This window comes from Haemorhous mexicanus, chromosome 18, assembly GCF_027477595.1.
Source record: "Haemorhous mexicanus isolate bHaeMex1 chromosome 18, bHaeMex1.pri, whole genome shotgun sequence".
NCBI lineage: Eukaryota > Metazoa > Chordata > Aves > Passeriformes > Fringillidae > Haemorhous > Haemorhous mexicanus.
In genome coordinates this window covers 9530209-9545075 of record NC_082358.1, presented here as the reverse complement: position 1 = coordinate 9545075, position 14867 = coordinate 9530209, and the positions used below count along the sequence as shown (strand labels likewise).

Here is a 14867-nt window from a genome sequence, read left to right as displayed (position 1 = left end):
CAGAATATGGCCTTGGCTTCATTTTCAGAACTGTTCTGCAATTTATTGTCCTCCCAGGTCACACCTAACCCCATAACTCCTGGGAATTGTGGGGAGAGGAGGTGGGAAGAGATGTTTTCATCCTTCAGCAGACTTCACCTCTAACAGCTGCCTGCAACCCATCACAGCTGCACTTTACAAGAACCGGGACCCAATTTTCACATCTTCTGTGCCTGTGTTAACTACAGACCAAATTGTCTGTGTAACAAAAGTTCCCACTGATCTCACTTCAAAGGGATGGGCTGAGACATTCAAATCCACCCAGTGAACTCTTCCAGATTGTCATCCAAACCACATGGGGTTTAATTTTCCTTTATTAAAGCACACAAGTAGCCACCTAAATGTCATTTACACTGCAGCAGTTGTAAAAATCACACCAACACAACCACTTCCAGAGGGAATTACAGAGCCAGCACTAAAGCCATCCAGCTGACCATGAGCCTGTAACTCCAGAGGCACAGTACAATAAAGTTTTGCTTTCAGGTGTTTGCTGCTCTTCTCATAACAAACTTCACTGAGCATTGAACAGAATGCCTAAACACATTCACTGCAAGGGCTGTGGAAATACCCAAAAGCTTGGTAAACACACATTTATTAAGTACTTGATTATGTAAGATTGTTGCAGCATAGTCATTATAACAAAATCCATATTTAAAAAATGCCAAACACTGGTATATTTTTTTTTTTCAGAGGACATAAATCTATTTAAAAACCCAGCCAAGAACAACAAAGGGAGTGTGGCTGTTCCTTGGCCAGCCACTAATGAATGTTCTCCTGCTCCCTAAAGGTAAGAACAGCCTGGCAGTCAGTTCCCAGCTTCAGCCCCAACCATTCCCAGACCCCATCAGATCATCCCACAGCTGGGGGCTGAGCAGACCCAAGGTCTCTCACTGCCCAGTGCTGTTACCACCCACAAACATCCCACCTAACCCAGTTTTCCAAAGGCTTGGATGCAGCTTGCCAGCAGCACAGTTCTCAAGGAGCTGTTCTTCACATGCCTGGGGTTTACGTGGGATTTCCTGGTGAGGGCAAGGGGATTAACATCCACTACAAAGTGCTTAAAGTGCCCAGATTTCCTCCTCCCTCCAGATTGGTATGGGGAAGAGCTAATTGCAAAGTTTGCTCTGGTACACATCCAGATTCCCTATCAAATGGTAATCAGCATCAAAATCCTCCCAGCTTGAGCAGTTTACAAGGGATCTGGGTCCTACACGTGGGACACTGGAATTGCATCTATATTTTAAGCCCAACCATGAGAGAAACACTCTACATAGAAATATAACATTCAGTTCCTTTGTACAGCATATAGAAAGAACATGACAGCATTAAAATATTGGCAAATCAATACATTAAAAATACAGAATCTCATAGATCAGAGCACAAGAAATATATTCACATTGGAATCTGTACAGTCCAGGTGACACTGCTGGTTCTCATCTTGGAATTGACCTCCCATCTCCAGGTGGAGGTTGGTGCTTTGCTCCCCCATCAGCACCACTGGCCACCACTGCCCAGATTTCCTGGGGCTGTTGTGCTACAGGAACAACCCCAGCCTGCTGCTCTCCCCAGCACAGAGGGCACTCAAGTGGTGAAACTCTTTGGGGAAGCTTTTGTTATCAAGTGAAATGACAGGACATTTCATTTTCCACAAAGCTCTGGCCTACTTTGGGAGAGGAAAATCAATCCATGGTTGGCAGGAGGGGTGATACCCAGGCAGCACTTCCCACATGCTTTCAGCATTGTGGGTCTCATTTCAGTTAAAAACATAAAACAAACCACAGAACCTCAGGTTTTGTATGGTTTGTACCCCACCTATCCCATGTGGAGTGGGTGGGACTGTTTTAGGCTGCCTCCTCCCAGCAGGAATGTCCATGTCTTCTGGAAGAGCTGCCATTCTGACTTCTCCAAAATGGCTTTTCCTATATATAAATACATGTGTCTATAGGCCACTTCATTCCTTCCTCCTCTCACTGAGGAAGATGCCCAAGGCATGCTTGGTAAGGTGAAATCCTACCATGTATCTGCACCTATTCCACTACAGACATGTATATACAGACACATTCTGTCCATTGTTACACTGGAAATACAGAGTTTAAAAAAAAAAAAAACAGTTGTAGCAGCATGTAAATGAGAAATTGTGTTCATGTCCTCAGTCTTTTTTTCCCTCCTCTTCAGAGCTACACCATCGGTTCTGACAGTCCCTTCTCCCCACCCTGCTCCCCTCTGACAGGGGGGTTCACTGCAGATCCCATCTGCAGGAGCTGGTGCTGTCCTTCCAAGGCAGTTTGAATTCCTCTTCCCGTCAGCTCCCTCCTCTCCCTCCCTGCATCCTTCCCTGTGCGATGACTCATCCTGGAGATGATCTTGGGTTTTGTCTGATGGCTCCTGCCCACTTTGGCTGCAGCAAAGTCTGATTTCAGAGCGATGGCACAGGAGGAAAACCCGCACACGAGCGCCTGGTGAGCCAGGCAAGCTGTTAACATCTCCACCCAGGGAGGGAAAAAGCAATGCAAGAGTTCACATTCTGTCTGTCTCCCAGCAGCAGCAGCAGCAGAAGTGTAAGCCCCAGGAGCGATGCCTATTTTAAACCCTTAATTCCCAAACTCTCAATAATGTTGCAAACCCCCAGGGTTTTGCAGGAATCAGCGGGCTGATTTCAAACACGTTCCTTAGTGCAGGATGCACTGGAATTAAAAATGCATCAAATGGGCTCACTTTCTCTGCGTGCTCTCGCAGAATCCGGTTCTCCCAACCCCCACAATTGTTTCCTTGGTTTCTCACCTCTCAGTTTTGGGGTCCTGCTAAAGGGCCGTTATCTGAGTCAGTTCTGACGTGGGGGTGGTCGGACTCTGCTGGGCGACAGCCACCATGGGGATTTCCATGCCTAGTCAGGCCGGATTGTTAGTCCCCTCCGAGTTCTTGCAGGCATAGGCCACATCCTTGGCGATGCTGCACATCCTGTTGGACATCTGGAGCTCCGTCCTGAAGGCGGTGGGGAAGCAGAACTTCTTGAAGCACGCCTTGAAGTTCTCATCCAGGAAGGCGTAGAGCACAGGGTTCAGGCTGCTGTTGGCATATCCCAGCGCGGTGCAGAAGCAGGAGATGGCCAGCTCCAGCTCGCTCTCTGCCTTGGCACCCAAGCACTGCACCAGCACGAAGATCTGGATGGGAGTCCAGCAAACGATGAAGACTGCCACCACCACCAGCACCATGCGGGTGATGCGCCGCAGGTTGCGGTCCTTCTCCTTGGAGCCCGAGAGGACACGGACGTTCTTGAGCCGCCTGATCATGAGGCTGTAGCAAATGGTGATGATCAACACGGGGATCATAAAGGAGAAGAGAAAGACACAGATGCCAAACACTGGATCCCAGTAGTCCACGGGAGAAGGGAGCTTAATTAGACAATCAATCTCTGCAAGAGTTAAAAAAACAAAAAATGAAGGAAGATCAACAAACGCAGATCAAGCAGAAAAGCAACTGCACATTCAGATTAGTTTGGTTAGTTAGGTTAATGGTTGGACTTGATGATCTTAGAGGGCATTCCCAACCTAACATAACAATTCTATGCCTAATGTTCAATTCCTCACATAACAATTCCATGTTTGACACTAGAAAAGCAGCAGCACTGATACAGAGAGGCAGAGGCAGGCTTAAGATGATTTTACAGCACAGAGCTCACCCCAGTGATGAAACTGGCCCCCCTCTCCCTGGGCTCTCGTGTCCCTCCCGCTGGGTGCAGTTTTACTGACCGTTGTTCTCGTTCTCTGCAGATCCCATCACCATGGCTGGGATGCCGAAGACAGAAGCCAGTGCCCAGATGCAGACATTGACCACCTTGGCCTTGTGGGGCGTGCGGATGTCCAGGGCTTTGATGGGGTGGCAGATGGCGATGTAGCGGTCCACGCTCATCATGGTCAGCGTGAAGGTGCTGGTGAACATGTTGTAGTAGTCAATGGAGATGGCAATCTTGCACAGGACATTGCCAAAGGGCCAGAAGCCCAGGAATGTGTCTGTTCCCTGGAAGGGCAAGGTCATCAGGCACAGGGTGTCAGCAAGGGCGAGGTTAAAGATGTAAATGTTGGTGGCTGTCTTCATCTTGGTGAATCTGAAAGGCAGGAATCAGCAATGGTTAGAGCTCCCACTGACCATGATGGGTCAGACTCTGAACTTTACTGAAGCAGATTCTGCTGATTTTGAAAGGAGATGCTGTATTTTCTTATGTGATGAGATTGGCCATCCTCACCTTTCAGCCTCGCACTCAACATACAGTTCAGCCCATCTCCTACAACACCACAAATGGTCCCTCCACAGTCAGTTCCATAGGCAGGAGAATCATTCCCCCAGACTGCCAGTAAGCACCATGAAAGCCTGAGGCTGTCAGATGGTGTTTCTTGAAAAATTACTTCAATAAGGCCAACTGAGGATTTCACTACCTATGGCTTCATTGTCAGAAGTATTGGTGAGAGCTTTAGCCAATAAGCTGATTTGAAAGGTGCAGGGGCAAGTTGATCAGCCATTTGATATGGGCTCATAGCCAGAGAGATATATCATATCATATGGCTAACGTGAGCTGTCAAATCAGAGCAGGCAAAATGGCCAGCCCTGGCCAGCCAAAAACTGGTGAGGAGCTGGGTTTGAATCAGAAATCAGAATATCACAATGGATCTTTCTAGAGAAAGTACTAAAGTCACAAGTCAAACCATAAATATTTTTTTGTCATTTCAGTATTACTTTTACCACACAAACTGCCTGCCCTGAAGGAAGAGTCACCTTGCTCTAATGGCAACCATCTCCTTTTCACACTTGGGAAATGATGCAGAGCCAGCTGTGATCACCTACCCGGGGGGACGTGCAGTGTCTGCAGAAATGGAAGCTCAACAGTGACTCTGTGACTGAATCTCACATTTCAGCTCCAGGATATTCCTCTCATGGGCAGAATAAGAGCTCAAATAGGTATAATTTTAAAACTACAGCTCATCCATCATTTACTCTGCTAATGGCCTTAGCAGAAACATGGCCAAAAATGGCAGACAATGATGTTATTAACAGAGTGCAAGTTCATTTGAGGGTAACACTTCTACCCATAAACTGCTGCACTATTTTCAGCCTGATACGTGTTAAGATATTACAGGGTCTGATTTGACTTAAAAAGCTCTTTTTGCCAATTTGATCCAGAACAGCAAACCCCTAACTTCCCTTCTCTGGGCTGTGCCCTCCCCTGAGCTTCTTCAGCTCTTGATAAATGATTTGAATGCTTGGCAGAACATTACCACTGGTGTATTCTGAGCTCTGCTGGGACACATGGTGACCTGGCCAGGTTTGCAAGGGAAGCAGACAGGGGAGCCACAATCCAGACTGTAAAGTCTATTTTTTACCTGCCTTGGAGCTCTAAGCTGAGCATGTATCAGAAGTCTGAAAGCAGCTTCAGAAAGCAAAACCAAATGATCCTATTTTCGACCCTGAAAGCCAAGGGAAGCTTTTGGAGGTGAGCACTGATGGAAACATTGTTGGAAATACTTTGAGGTCCTCACACAAGCCTGAGTGAGGCTTTTCCTGGCCCAGAAATGAATCACAAGTTCTTAGAAAGCCAGCTCAGGCAAACTTACATAACCAAAAGCAGTAGAAGGGAAATACTGTTGCTTTTCCTTTTGTGATGGGATAAGTGAGCAAAAACACTTTGCAAATCCAACATAACCAGGCAGCTGCCAGGGCTTTAAACTCTGGGATTTCCTAAGGAGAATTACAGCAGCCTCCAGTGCCATGGACTCCAGAGGAGCATCTCAGGGTGGCCAAGGTTTTCTTCCCCTGAATGTGGCAATGCACAGGGGGGTGAGGTGGGTTTGTGAGTGGATCCACTTTCCCCTCCAGGTCAGCAGAGGGGGATTAAAAAGAAGAAGTGAAATCACTGTTTTCTCAGCTCTCACAAAAATAAGCATTGTCAGCTCAGGCTTTAGGAAATTACACAGTCACCCAAGATTTGGTAGCAAAGGTCTCCTGGGAGCTGCAGTTTCCCCTGAGCACCACAGACCTGGATGGGCTGTCTCAAGCTTCCCAAAGGTCAAGTTTGCTGCAGTCCAGCCTTCCAGGAGGGCTGGAGCCAGAGGCAATTCATCAACACGCCTCTAACTCTTTTTACTGGCATTATAACTCAAGGGAATAACAATTTTGAGCAACAGTGAGCAACTTTACTGTAAACAGTAAAAATTAAAGGTTGTTCCTGTTTTAATTTTTGTCATTGACCAGTGGGAGAAACAAGCAGCAATTCACCCACCTCCAAGCCCCATCCAGCATCCATGGGGGACAAAGCTGCCTCCCTGCACACTCCTGTGTCCCCAGCAGTGAGAGGTTTGGGGCATGTCAGCCACCCCTGAACTCAGAGTGTGCAGAGCAAACCCTCAGCTCCTTCCCACGCCCCTCCAGCCCCACTGGCCCCACTCCTCCCAGACACTTCTCAGCATTAATTCAGAGTCCATGCTCTGCCTGGCCCTGCAAAATTCCCCAGTGCACAGATCCCTGTCCTCTGCCTCCTTCCTCATCCCCTCCTGGAGGTGGTGGCAGAGCCACCTTCCTCTGACACACCGAGGTGGCTGTCCCACCACTTCCTTCAAGCCATCTTCCAATAAAATTTAAAGCTGATTTTGCACTCTTGAAAGGGGGTGAAATTAATTTTCACCTAATTAATTACTTCAACACCACTTTCTCTACATGCTGAGAGCCAACAGCCATTGTCCCAACCAAGCAATGTTCCCAAACATTTCCAGAATGTTCAGTACACACAGAAATCAATCAATCACTTCTCTGTGGATTAACCTCTCTTTCTTTTCCTCCAGAGCTGAGAGTGTTCTTTCTCTTAATCTGCACAAAAAAAAAAGAGAAAAATTAAACTCTCAGGCTTTAGGAGGCACCTCAGTCTCCTCCCCCACAGCACAAATCTGCTGCAGATAAACCTGTGGATTCCATGGAGGACATTAGCTCCCTGCTGGGCCACTTTCTTGCACTCTGCCACAGAGGTAATTTCCTAATGGAGCATCTCCCACAGGGTGGTGCTCAGCTCTGCATCCAGCTCCCCCCTTGTCACAACAGTAATTGCTTTGCTCTGCTCTCCTGTTCCCTGGGATGCCGAAGAACACCTGGATAGCAGCTCAGCGCTTATCTCCCCTCTCCTTTGTGCTACCTGGACCCTCTGGCAAGGGGAATACACGGGCTGGGAGAGGAGGTAAGGGTGGGTCATTAAGGGTAGGCAGACACACCCTCGGGGCTTTCAGGAGCTGCCCCTCACAAGAACAGATTCTGCCCCTGGCTGAGCCTCGGGATGAGCTGCAGACCTGATGGTTTTGCATCTTTTCCACCCAGCCACAGCTAGGCTGCAGGGCAAGGGCTGGGGCTAAGGACTGCAGCAAACCCTCAACCCAAAAGGGAGCTGCAGACACCGGGGGCAGAGGGACCAGAGCAAAGCCTGCAGCCCTGAGAAACCCTGAGCATTGTTTGCAGGAGCTCTCTGCCTCTTGGAGCCTCCTGATTTTGATATGTGTAGCTCCAGCTAATTAGGATGCAGACAGTGATGTTGACCTTGAGCAGCTCCTCCATCCCCACCTCACACCCTGGCAGCAGTGCCACCCTCTGCCCCCGTGCCTGGACATGCTCCAGGAAGCAAAACAGAGCAGAAAAGGCTCAAAGAGGATTTTTACCGAGCTGCTCCCACCCTGTGATGGTGGAAATCAGCCCCAGTTCTCTCCCATCTCTGCTCCCAGCCCTCAGGTTGTGTGGAGCTGATATTTGATCTGGCACGTTCTGTCATGATTTGTGTCCCCTCAGCTGTCCACCCACACCGTGCTCTCTGCATCCCTGCTGCTCTGCTCACCATCCCAGAGCCCCCTCAGCCTGGAACTTCTGACCAGTGCAAGATGATTTATTCTTAATGCTTCAGCAGGTCCTGAAAAAAACGCACAGAGTTTGAGAAGGACAAATTTAAATTAGTCTGGAGTCTGAGGCCAGACACTACAGCAAAGGCAGCCACCAGCACAGCACCTAAAAGCCCATCAATTATCCAGCAAGACAGGGACTGACTAGCAGGGGCTAGTAAGGGAACCTGCAGCCAGCCAGGACGAGCACACACCCTGGGACAGGTGATCTTCTTGTCCTTGAGTCTCACCTCTGTGTCTGGGGGACAGGTCTGACAAACCAGCCCTGCCCTGCCCTGCAGGTGCCCTCTGGGGACCATTGTGGATGTGCTGCCATGCCGAGGGAGGAGGCTCTGTGGCTGCTGCTGCAAAGGCTTCAGCAGCTCAGCCAGGGGCTCTCAGGGATGATCCCACATCCCTGAGCAGGTGCTTGGCCACCAGGAATGGTGCTCTGGTCTAAGGAGGGCATTCACCAGCATCCACCCTGCAGCAGGACACTCTTATCCCTGCTCTTGGGGCAGATCTGCCTCTGCTGACAGCCAGAATGCTTCTGGGAATTGCCCAGTCTCTGAAAAACACTGGGAACCAAGTCCCATGTTAAACATCACAGAGTTGCTGCTGCGCATGGGCAGCTCCCTTTCACCCATCCCAGCCCAGCCTGGTGAAACAAGGAGCCCTTCAACACACACTGGAGCTACAGGACCTGTGTTAGCAGGGGCCAGGTGTGGCTACTATGGGTCATGGAGCTGAGCCCAGCTCACCTGGGCTCATGGGGACCCAGAAATCAGGGAGCTGCAGACCTGTTCTTTGCAGCCATTATCCCAGCAGGATGCCCTGCTGCTCACCTCACCCTCCTCACCCAGCTCCATTCACTCTCCAGGGCAAAGAGCCCTTGGTTTGGGTTTCATCTCTCCATAAATTGCAATAATTGATGTCTATTTATTTTGTTTTTCAAGGAAAAACTAAGAGGCAGATCTGGAGACAACAAAGGTCTCAGATGGCCCCACTCGTGTCTGCTGGGTCCCCCCTGCATGAAGCACTCACTTCATCTCAGCTCTGAGACACACAGCTGGTCCAGGCTTTTCCCAGAGAAATCTTTCTATTAACAAATCAGCATCTCTGAAATGTCATAATTAACTTAATTTCCCCTGTCTCATCACAGCCAGCTGCCCTCACCCCTGTTCTCAGGGACTGAGGCAGTTTTCAAGCAGAACAACAGCTGGCACAGCATCCCCAGGCAGGCTCATGGTTCAGGCACCTCCCCATCACATTTTTCCTCCTAAAGCTTCATCTGGAGGCAGCAGATGAAAATGCAGGGGCCTGACAGCCCTAAACTGCCCAAAACATTGCTTCAAGTGCTCTGAAAGGTGTTCTGCCATAGAGAGGGCTGAGCACCCCCAGCATTTTGCCAGGCTCCCAACAGAGAGCTGCCATAGCAATGAGGAGTGCCCCAGAAATGAGGCAGCATTCCCAGGGGGGTTTGAACTGGAGGAATGGAGTCCTCCAGATCCCCACTGCTGAGCATCACAGCAGCATGGTGGAGCTAGGGACAAGGAGCTGCACCTTGTCCCTTCCCTGGGTCACCAATGGCTGGCAGAGATCTGGGGCCTCTGTCACACTCCTATAAGAACACCTGGGTCAGCCCCACCCCCAGGGCCAAAAATACAAAAATACACCCTCTTTTCCCTTTGCTTTCCTTCCTAAATACAAAGATCTTTGGCAAGCAGCCTTGCAGACTTCAGCTAATAGCTAGGAGGGATCTCAGCAGCCTGGTTTTCCCCAAACCCTCTGTTCAGCTCCTTGTTTCACGTTCATTAGGAAGCAGAACAGGAAATATATGCAGAAGAGAGCAAACAGCAGAAGGAGGAGGGAGGGGAGGCCTCGTCTCTGCTGGCAAGGAGCTCCAGGATGAGGCAGCAGAACAAAGGCACAGAGGAGGCAGGTTCCCACAACAGGCCCTTCACTGCCCAGGAAATCCTGCTCCTGACAAGAGCCCTTCTCCAGTTTACCCAATTAGTGCTGCTCAGCACTGGAAGGGACTGACAGTCACATGATGACTGTCTCTATAAATTAATAGTTCCAAATGTTAAATCATTCCAAATACAACAGAGATGTAGGCTGGCTTCTACATCAGAGGGGGAAACCTAGAGGAGGCTTTGAATTTGTGCTTCTGTGTGAAATACCGGGAGATTTAAAACTTTTCCCTTGGCGCTGCAGAAAACTCATTCAGGAGGAACAAAAAAATGAGCTTTCCTGTTGCCTTCAATTTCCTTGAGTGCTGGTATTAGAGTCTTTTTATTTCCCAGCTCCCTCAAAAACGGGAAACAATTACTGTCTCTAACACTACCAGTCTTTTTCTGGAAGGTGGAACACCATTTTCCTATGGGCTGTGTAACATGTTACACCAAGCCTGGTTATCATTGCCAAAGCACAGGAAGGAAAAAAGCTTATTGGGGTGCACATTACCTACAGTGATAAACAGAGAGGTTTTTCCATTAATTTATCATTACGATAAAATTTTCCATTAATTTATCATTAAGAGCTCCTAACCCCCGTGTTGACTTATCAGCAACCAACTTCCAACCTACTGAAAACCAGGTGCTACTCAAGGCATGAAGAATCAAAGCTCTAATCTGAGGAGAAAAGCATGTGTTTGTGCAGCTCATCAGCATCCTCCTTGTACAGCCACAATTTGGCAACTCTTCACCAATGTGTGCATGTGGCCAGGGTCAAGAGTTTGATATTGAGTCCAATTCATCCTCACCCCTGCTCCTGACCTGAACAGACAGGGCAAGGAGAGAGGAATCCTGAGCAGAGATCACCAGAAGTTGTTACTCATCAACTCAAGGGTCATTGCCTTGGCTCTAACTCAGTGTTGGTCTCAGCTCAGTGCTGAGTTCCCAAGGAACATGGGTGGGGAATAGCAGCTCCTACATGTGCTCTAGCTCAGTTATAACCTCCCCAGCAAACACTTTCCATTTCTGAATAAAGTGAAATAGAGAAATGGAAAAACCTGGGCGAGGTTGGGGTGGCACCTGTCTTCAGTTTTCAGTTGCTTAAAAACTGTAAAATGAGAGGACACACAAAAAGAGTTACATTTCCATGGGAAATTTTAGTGCTAAATCCCTGAGTGCCATTTATCCAACTGGAAGGTAACAAACTCAAAAAGGAGTGGAGCAGAAGGCAGTATTTTCATGGTTAGCCATGGCACAGGACCCCAGTTTGGGACACTCCTATTACTGGTGATGCTCCAGTCCCAGTCCTGGCCAGGGCCAGCAGGATCCTGCTGTGTACATCCCACCAGAGCTTTGCAGACAGGGAGAAGATTTCTGCCAAGGCTTCTCCTTACACACACCAAGGCTCATGCCTGGGGTAAGGACTCCCTTCCTCTGCTGCCATTCCCATGCAGCCACATCACCATCACCAGACAAGGGCTTAGAGCTCCAGAGCCTCACTACTCACACACACACACCCCCACAAACTACCCCAACAATTGCTACTACACTGAGCAGGAACACGAGCTGTCCAGACATGGCACCAGTGTGCTGCAAACCTCCTCTCTGCATCTACAGACTCCCTGGGGCTAATGGGATCCCCTCTCTGGGCCATAAACTCCTCAGCTAAAAGAGCACAGACAGGCAGCCTGATGAACAGTCACATCACTCTGCCCTTGGAGCAGAGATCCAACCACTCTTCAGCAACCTCTGGTACCAAACACCCAATTTTACAGCATCTCCCCCAGCCAAGTTGTAGTTATTCAGGGGAAGGATGCTCTGGAAGCAGTTGGGCTCCTGGCAGGAACACAACAATCTCATCAGTGTCTGAATACCTGCTAAATACTTTCCTCTTCTGTTGGAGGATTCAGCCTGTCTTTTCTGTGCTGGCAACATCCACCTGCACCAGGAATCTGCTCCAAGATGTGGATAAAATGGAAGCTCCCTCCTTAACGTGCAGGGTGCAGAGATCAGAGGGGGATGCTGGCTTTAACATAATCACAGCTCTAAGAGCTGCACAAACTTATCCTGTACTTACAGGGCAAAAAAGGTTTCTCATTCCCAGAACCAGAAGGGTTTGAACCACGGCAGAAGCAGACAGAGACACTCAAAATGCCAGCAATGGGCAGGGAGGATGGAGTGGTGCATGCTCTGTGCTGTCCCTCTGCAAAGGTCCCCCCACCCTCCTGACTTCAGCACTAGGAGCCAGACAGGTTGCCCTCAACTCTGCAGCATCCTCTCACATCTTATTTAAGTCTGCAGGCTCCAAAGGGTTGGAAGACTTACATTTGTGATTTTTTTCTCCTGTAAAAGTAAAAGGTAGCTTCCCAGCAGGCTCTTTCCTTTGCAACAAGGTTCAGCTTTGGAAAGAGCCAGCTCCCAGATGGAGCAGCACCTGCAAACACAGCTGGGGTGCCGGACACAGCACAGGAAGGAGAGGTCCCATTAAGGAGCCAGCACACCCTGGCAGTGGAATGCTCCCAGCACATTGCCCTCCCCAGGGACATACAGATCCGTAAAAATAAAAAAAAAAAAAAAGGAAAATAAGACCCATTTTTTGAGCAGATCTGCTCACTCTGTTCCATTCTCTGGGTTAAACTTTAGGAGGCACCAGAGGGCAGCTGAAAACTGGCAGAAACCTTCATCACAGCCTAGGAAGGGGAAAAAGAAAACAAATAAAACCAAAACAATAAAACAAATGCCACATCATTACCTCTAAAGCACGTCTCTAACCCCAGGGAAGCACCTGGCTGCTTTACCCGCAGCAGGGATGGAGGGAGGGAAGGACTGCCCTGCTCCCAGTGTCCCGGGAGCCTCCCCGGTGTCCTACCTGACGATCACATACATGACGGAGCAGTTGCCCACCAGCCCCACAATGCACACGATGGAGTAGACGACCACGATGGTGATCTTGATGCTGAGCGGCAGGAAACCGTCCCCAGTGCTGTTGTTGAACCAGTTGCTGGGCAGAAAGCTCAGGTTGAGCATGGAGGAGTCGTTCAGCAGCTTCCTCAGGTCGGGGTCTTCAAACATATGGGCAGGGAAGAGCGGGTCCATCCTGAAGCAGCAGCCTGCGCCAAGGACCTGGGGCAGCAAGAGGCAGCTTTAAAACCTGCTGATCTAACGGGTGGAAGGGGCTGTAGGGAGGCAAGTGCACGAGAAACGCTGGGGAAGGGTGATTTATTACCAGGGAGAAGGATGATTTACTGCCACGGAACACAGCCCCCCCTCCCCGGGAGCCTTTTAATGGGATGCAACCCTGCGAGCCTGGCGCATCCCGAGCTCACAGGGATCACGCATATCTGCACACGGCCGGCGCAGGGGAGTGCGGGCTGCACACATCATCCATCCCTTCTCCCAGGGCTGCATGTCCCCACCTGCCTCTGCCATCCCTGCGGGTCGGTGAGTCCCCCACTAGCGCCTTTGTGCCCCCAGACCTTCCACTGCCGCCCGAGAGCCAGCGGGGCTCCGGCACGACCCCAGCGGTCCGTACCACCCAAAACCAGCAGGAAAAGCCCGAAGTTGGCAATAAAGCCCCGGCGGCTGCTCACCTGCGGCAGGTCCCCTCTAGCGCAGCTCCCGAGCTGACTCCGCTGCCCGCGGCCGCATCCAGCGCCCCGGGCCGGGGGATGGGGGGACAGCGGGCAAAGCCGGGGGCTCGCAGGTGGAGGAGGGGAAAGGGCTGCTCTCCAGGCAGGGCTGCTGCCAGCGCAGGGGGCTGCACCCCGGAGCCCACGTTTTTAAGGAAAAGGGAGGGATGAGGGAGAGGGAGGGAGGGAGGACGGAGGGCGGCTGGGCAGAGCCAGGCTGCCGGGCTGCTCCCACTGCGTAAGAGAAAAGCGGGAGGGGGAAGGAGGAAAAGGGTGGGGGGGGGGGGAATGATAAATAACCAAACGCGGCAGAGGGAAGGCGAGCCCACACCTGCGAGACACAGGCAGCGTCCTCCCCCCGAACCGGGGAGCTGCGGTGGCCTCCCCGTCCCACCCCCGGCGCGGCGAGGGGGGACCAGCATCCCCCAGCATCCCCCAAGCCCCCCAAAGCCACCCTGGAGCAGCCCCCGACCCCCAGCCTACCTGGGGTGGGCTCCCAGCAGGAGATACTGGGGAGAAGGGAAGGATCGGGCAAGGCTGCTGGGGAGCTCGGGATTCGGGAAGCAGATTCCTCCCTCCTCTGCAATTGTGCAACCTGAGCGCTGTTCTAGCGCAGGAGCAGCGGAATGGGGAATCTGACCTAGAAACTGGCAAAAAAAAAAATACAAGGAGGAAGGAGAACCACGAGGAGAAAATTGTTATTATTTAGTATTCTTCTAGCAGCATTAATTAAAGGTGATTTTGGTAACCCAAACCATTCTGCACTTCTCATCTGAGTAGGTATTTCAGAAGCTGCAGTGGTAAATTCCTTACCTCCAGGTGGGGTGATCCACACAGAGCCCACAGGTATCTGCAGTTCCCAGTCTGGCTGTGGGACACTGACCCTGATAAACTCATTTCCTGGGAGCTGCAGAGTCCCCCAGGTAGGCCAGGTGCACAGAGGACTTCGGGACCCACTCCCAAAGTGCTTTGACTGCTGAGTACCAGAGCCCCCTGCTCTGGTGCCTCTGGCCATCTGCAGTGTTTCCCCAAAGAAGCCATTTCCCAGCATTCTGGGGAAATTTCTCAGTGCTGGGGACACAAGCAGAGACACACACAGATCAGAGCAAATGCAGGGCACTCTTGCCCAAGAGGTGAAGAAAAAGAACACGACCTTTTGGGCATCAAATGTTTTTTCTCTTCCCTACCCACAGCCAGCCCAACACAGAACTCCTGGGCCCCAGCAGGCAGCCAGGGCTACCCCTTGGTGCTCCAGCTCTCCTTTCATGCATATTTGGGGATATTTAGCACAAAAGCTGCACCTTCTTCACCAGGAACACAATGCTAAGGTGTGGTGCTGCATG

The 14867-nt window shown here is 50.6% G+C and overlaps 1 protein-coding gene across 1 annotated transcript; it reads right to left on the bottom strand.

The window, feature by feature from the left end:
- Positions 1-335: 335 nt before the first annotated feature.
- OPRL1 (opioid related nociceptin receptor 1) lies at positions 336-12999 on the bottom strand. The gene is made up of 3 exons (XM_059862848.1): positions 12765-12999; positions 3789-4144; positions 336-3451 (listed from the first exon to the last, which is right to left on the bottom strand). The coding sequence occupies exons 1-3, from the start codon at positions 12989-12991 to the stop codon at positions 2928-2930; spliced, it is 1107 nt and encodes a 368-aa protein (XP_059718831.1). The 5' UTR covers positions 12992-12999; the 3' UTR covers positions 336-2927.
- Positions 13000-14867: the final 1868 nt, after the last annotated feature.

Coding starts and splice junctions, on each gene's coding strand:
- OPRL1 (XM_059862848.1), bottom strand. CDS start 12,991: ATGGACCCGCTCTTCCCTGCCCATATGTTTGAAGACCCCGACCTGAGG. Junction 4,145..12,764: donor GTCATGTATGTGATCGTCAG/GTAGGACACCGG, acceptor CCTGCCTTTCAG/ATTCACCAAGATGAAGACAG. Junction 3,452..3,788: donor TGCAGAGAACGAGAACAACG/GTCAGTAAAACT, acceptor TAACTCTTGCAG/AGATTGATTGTCTAATTAAG.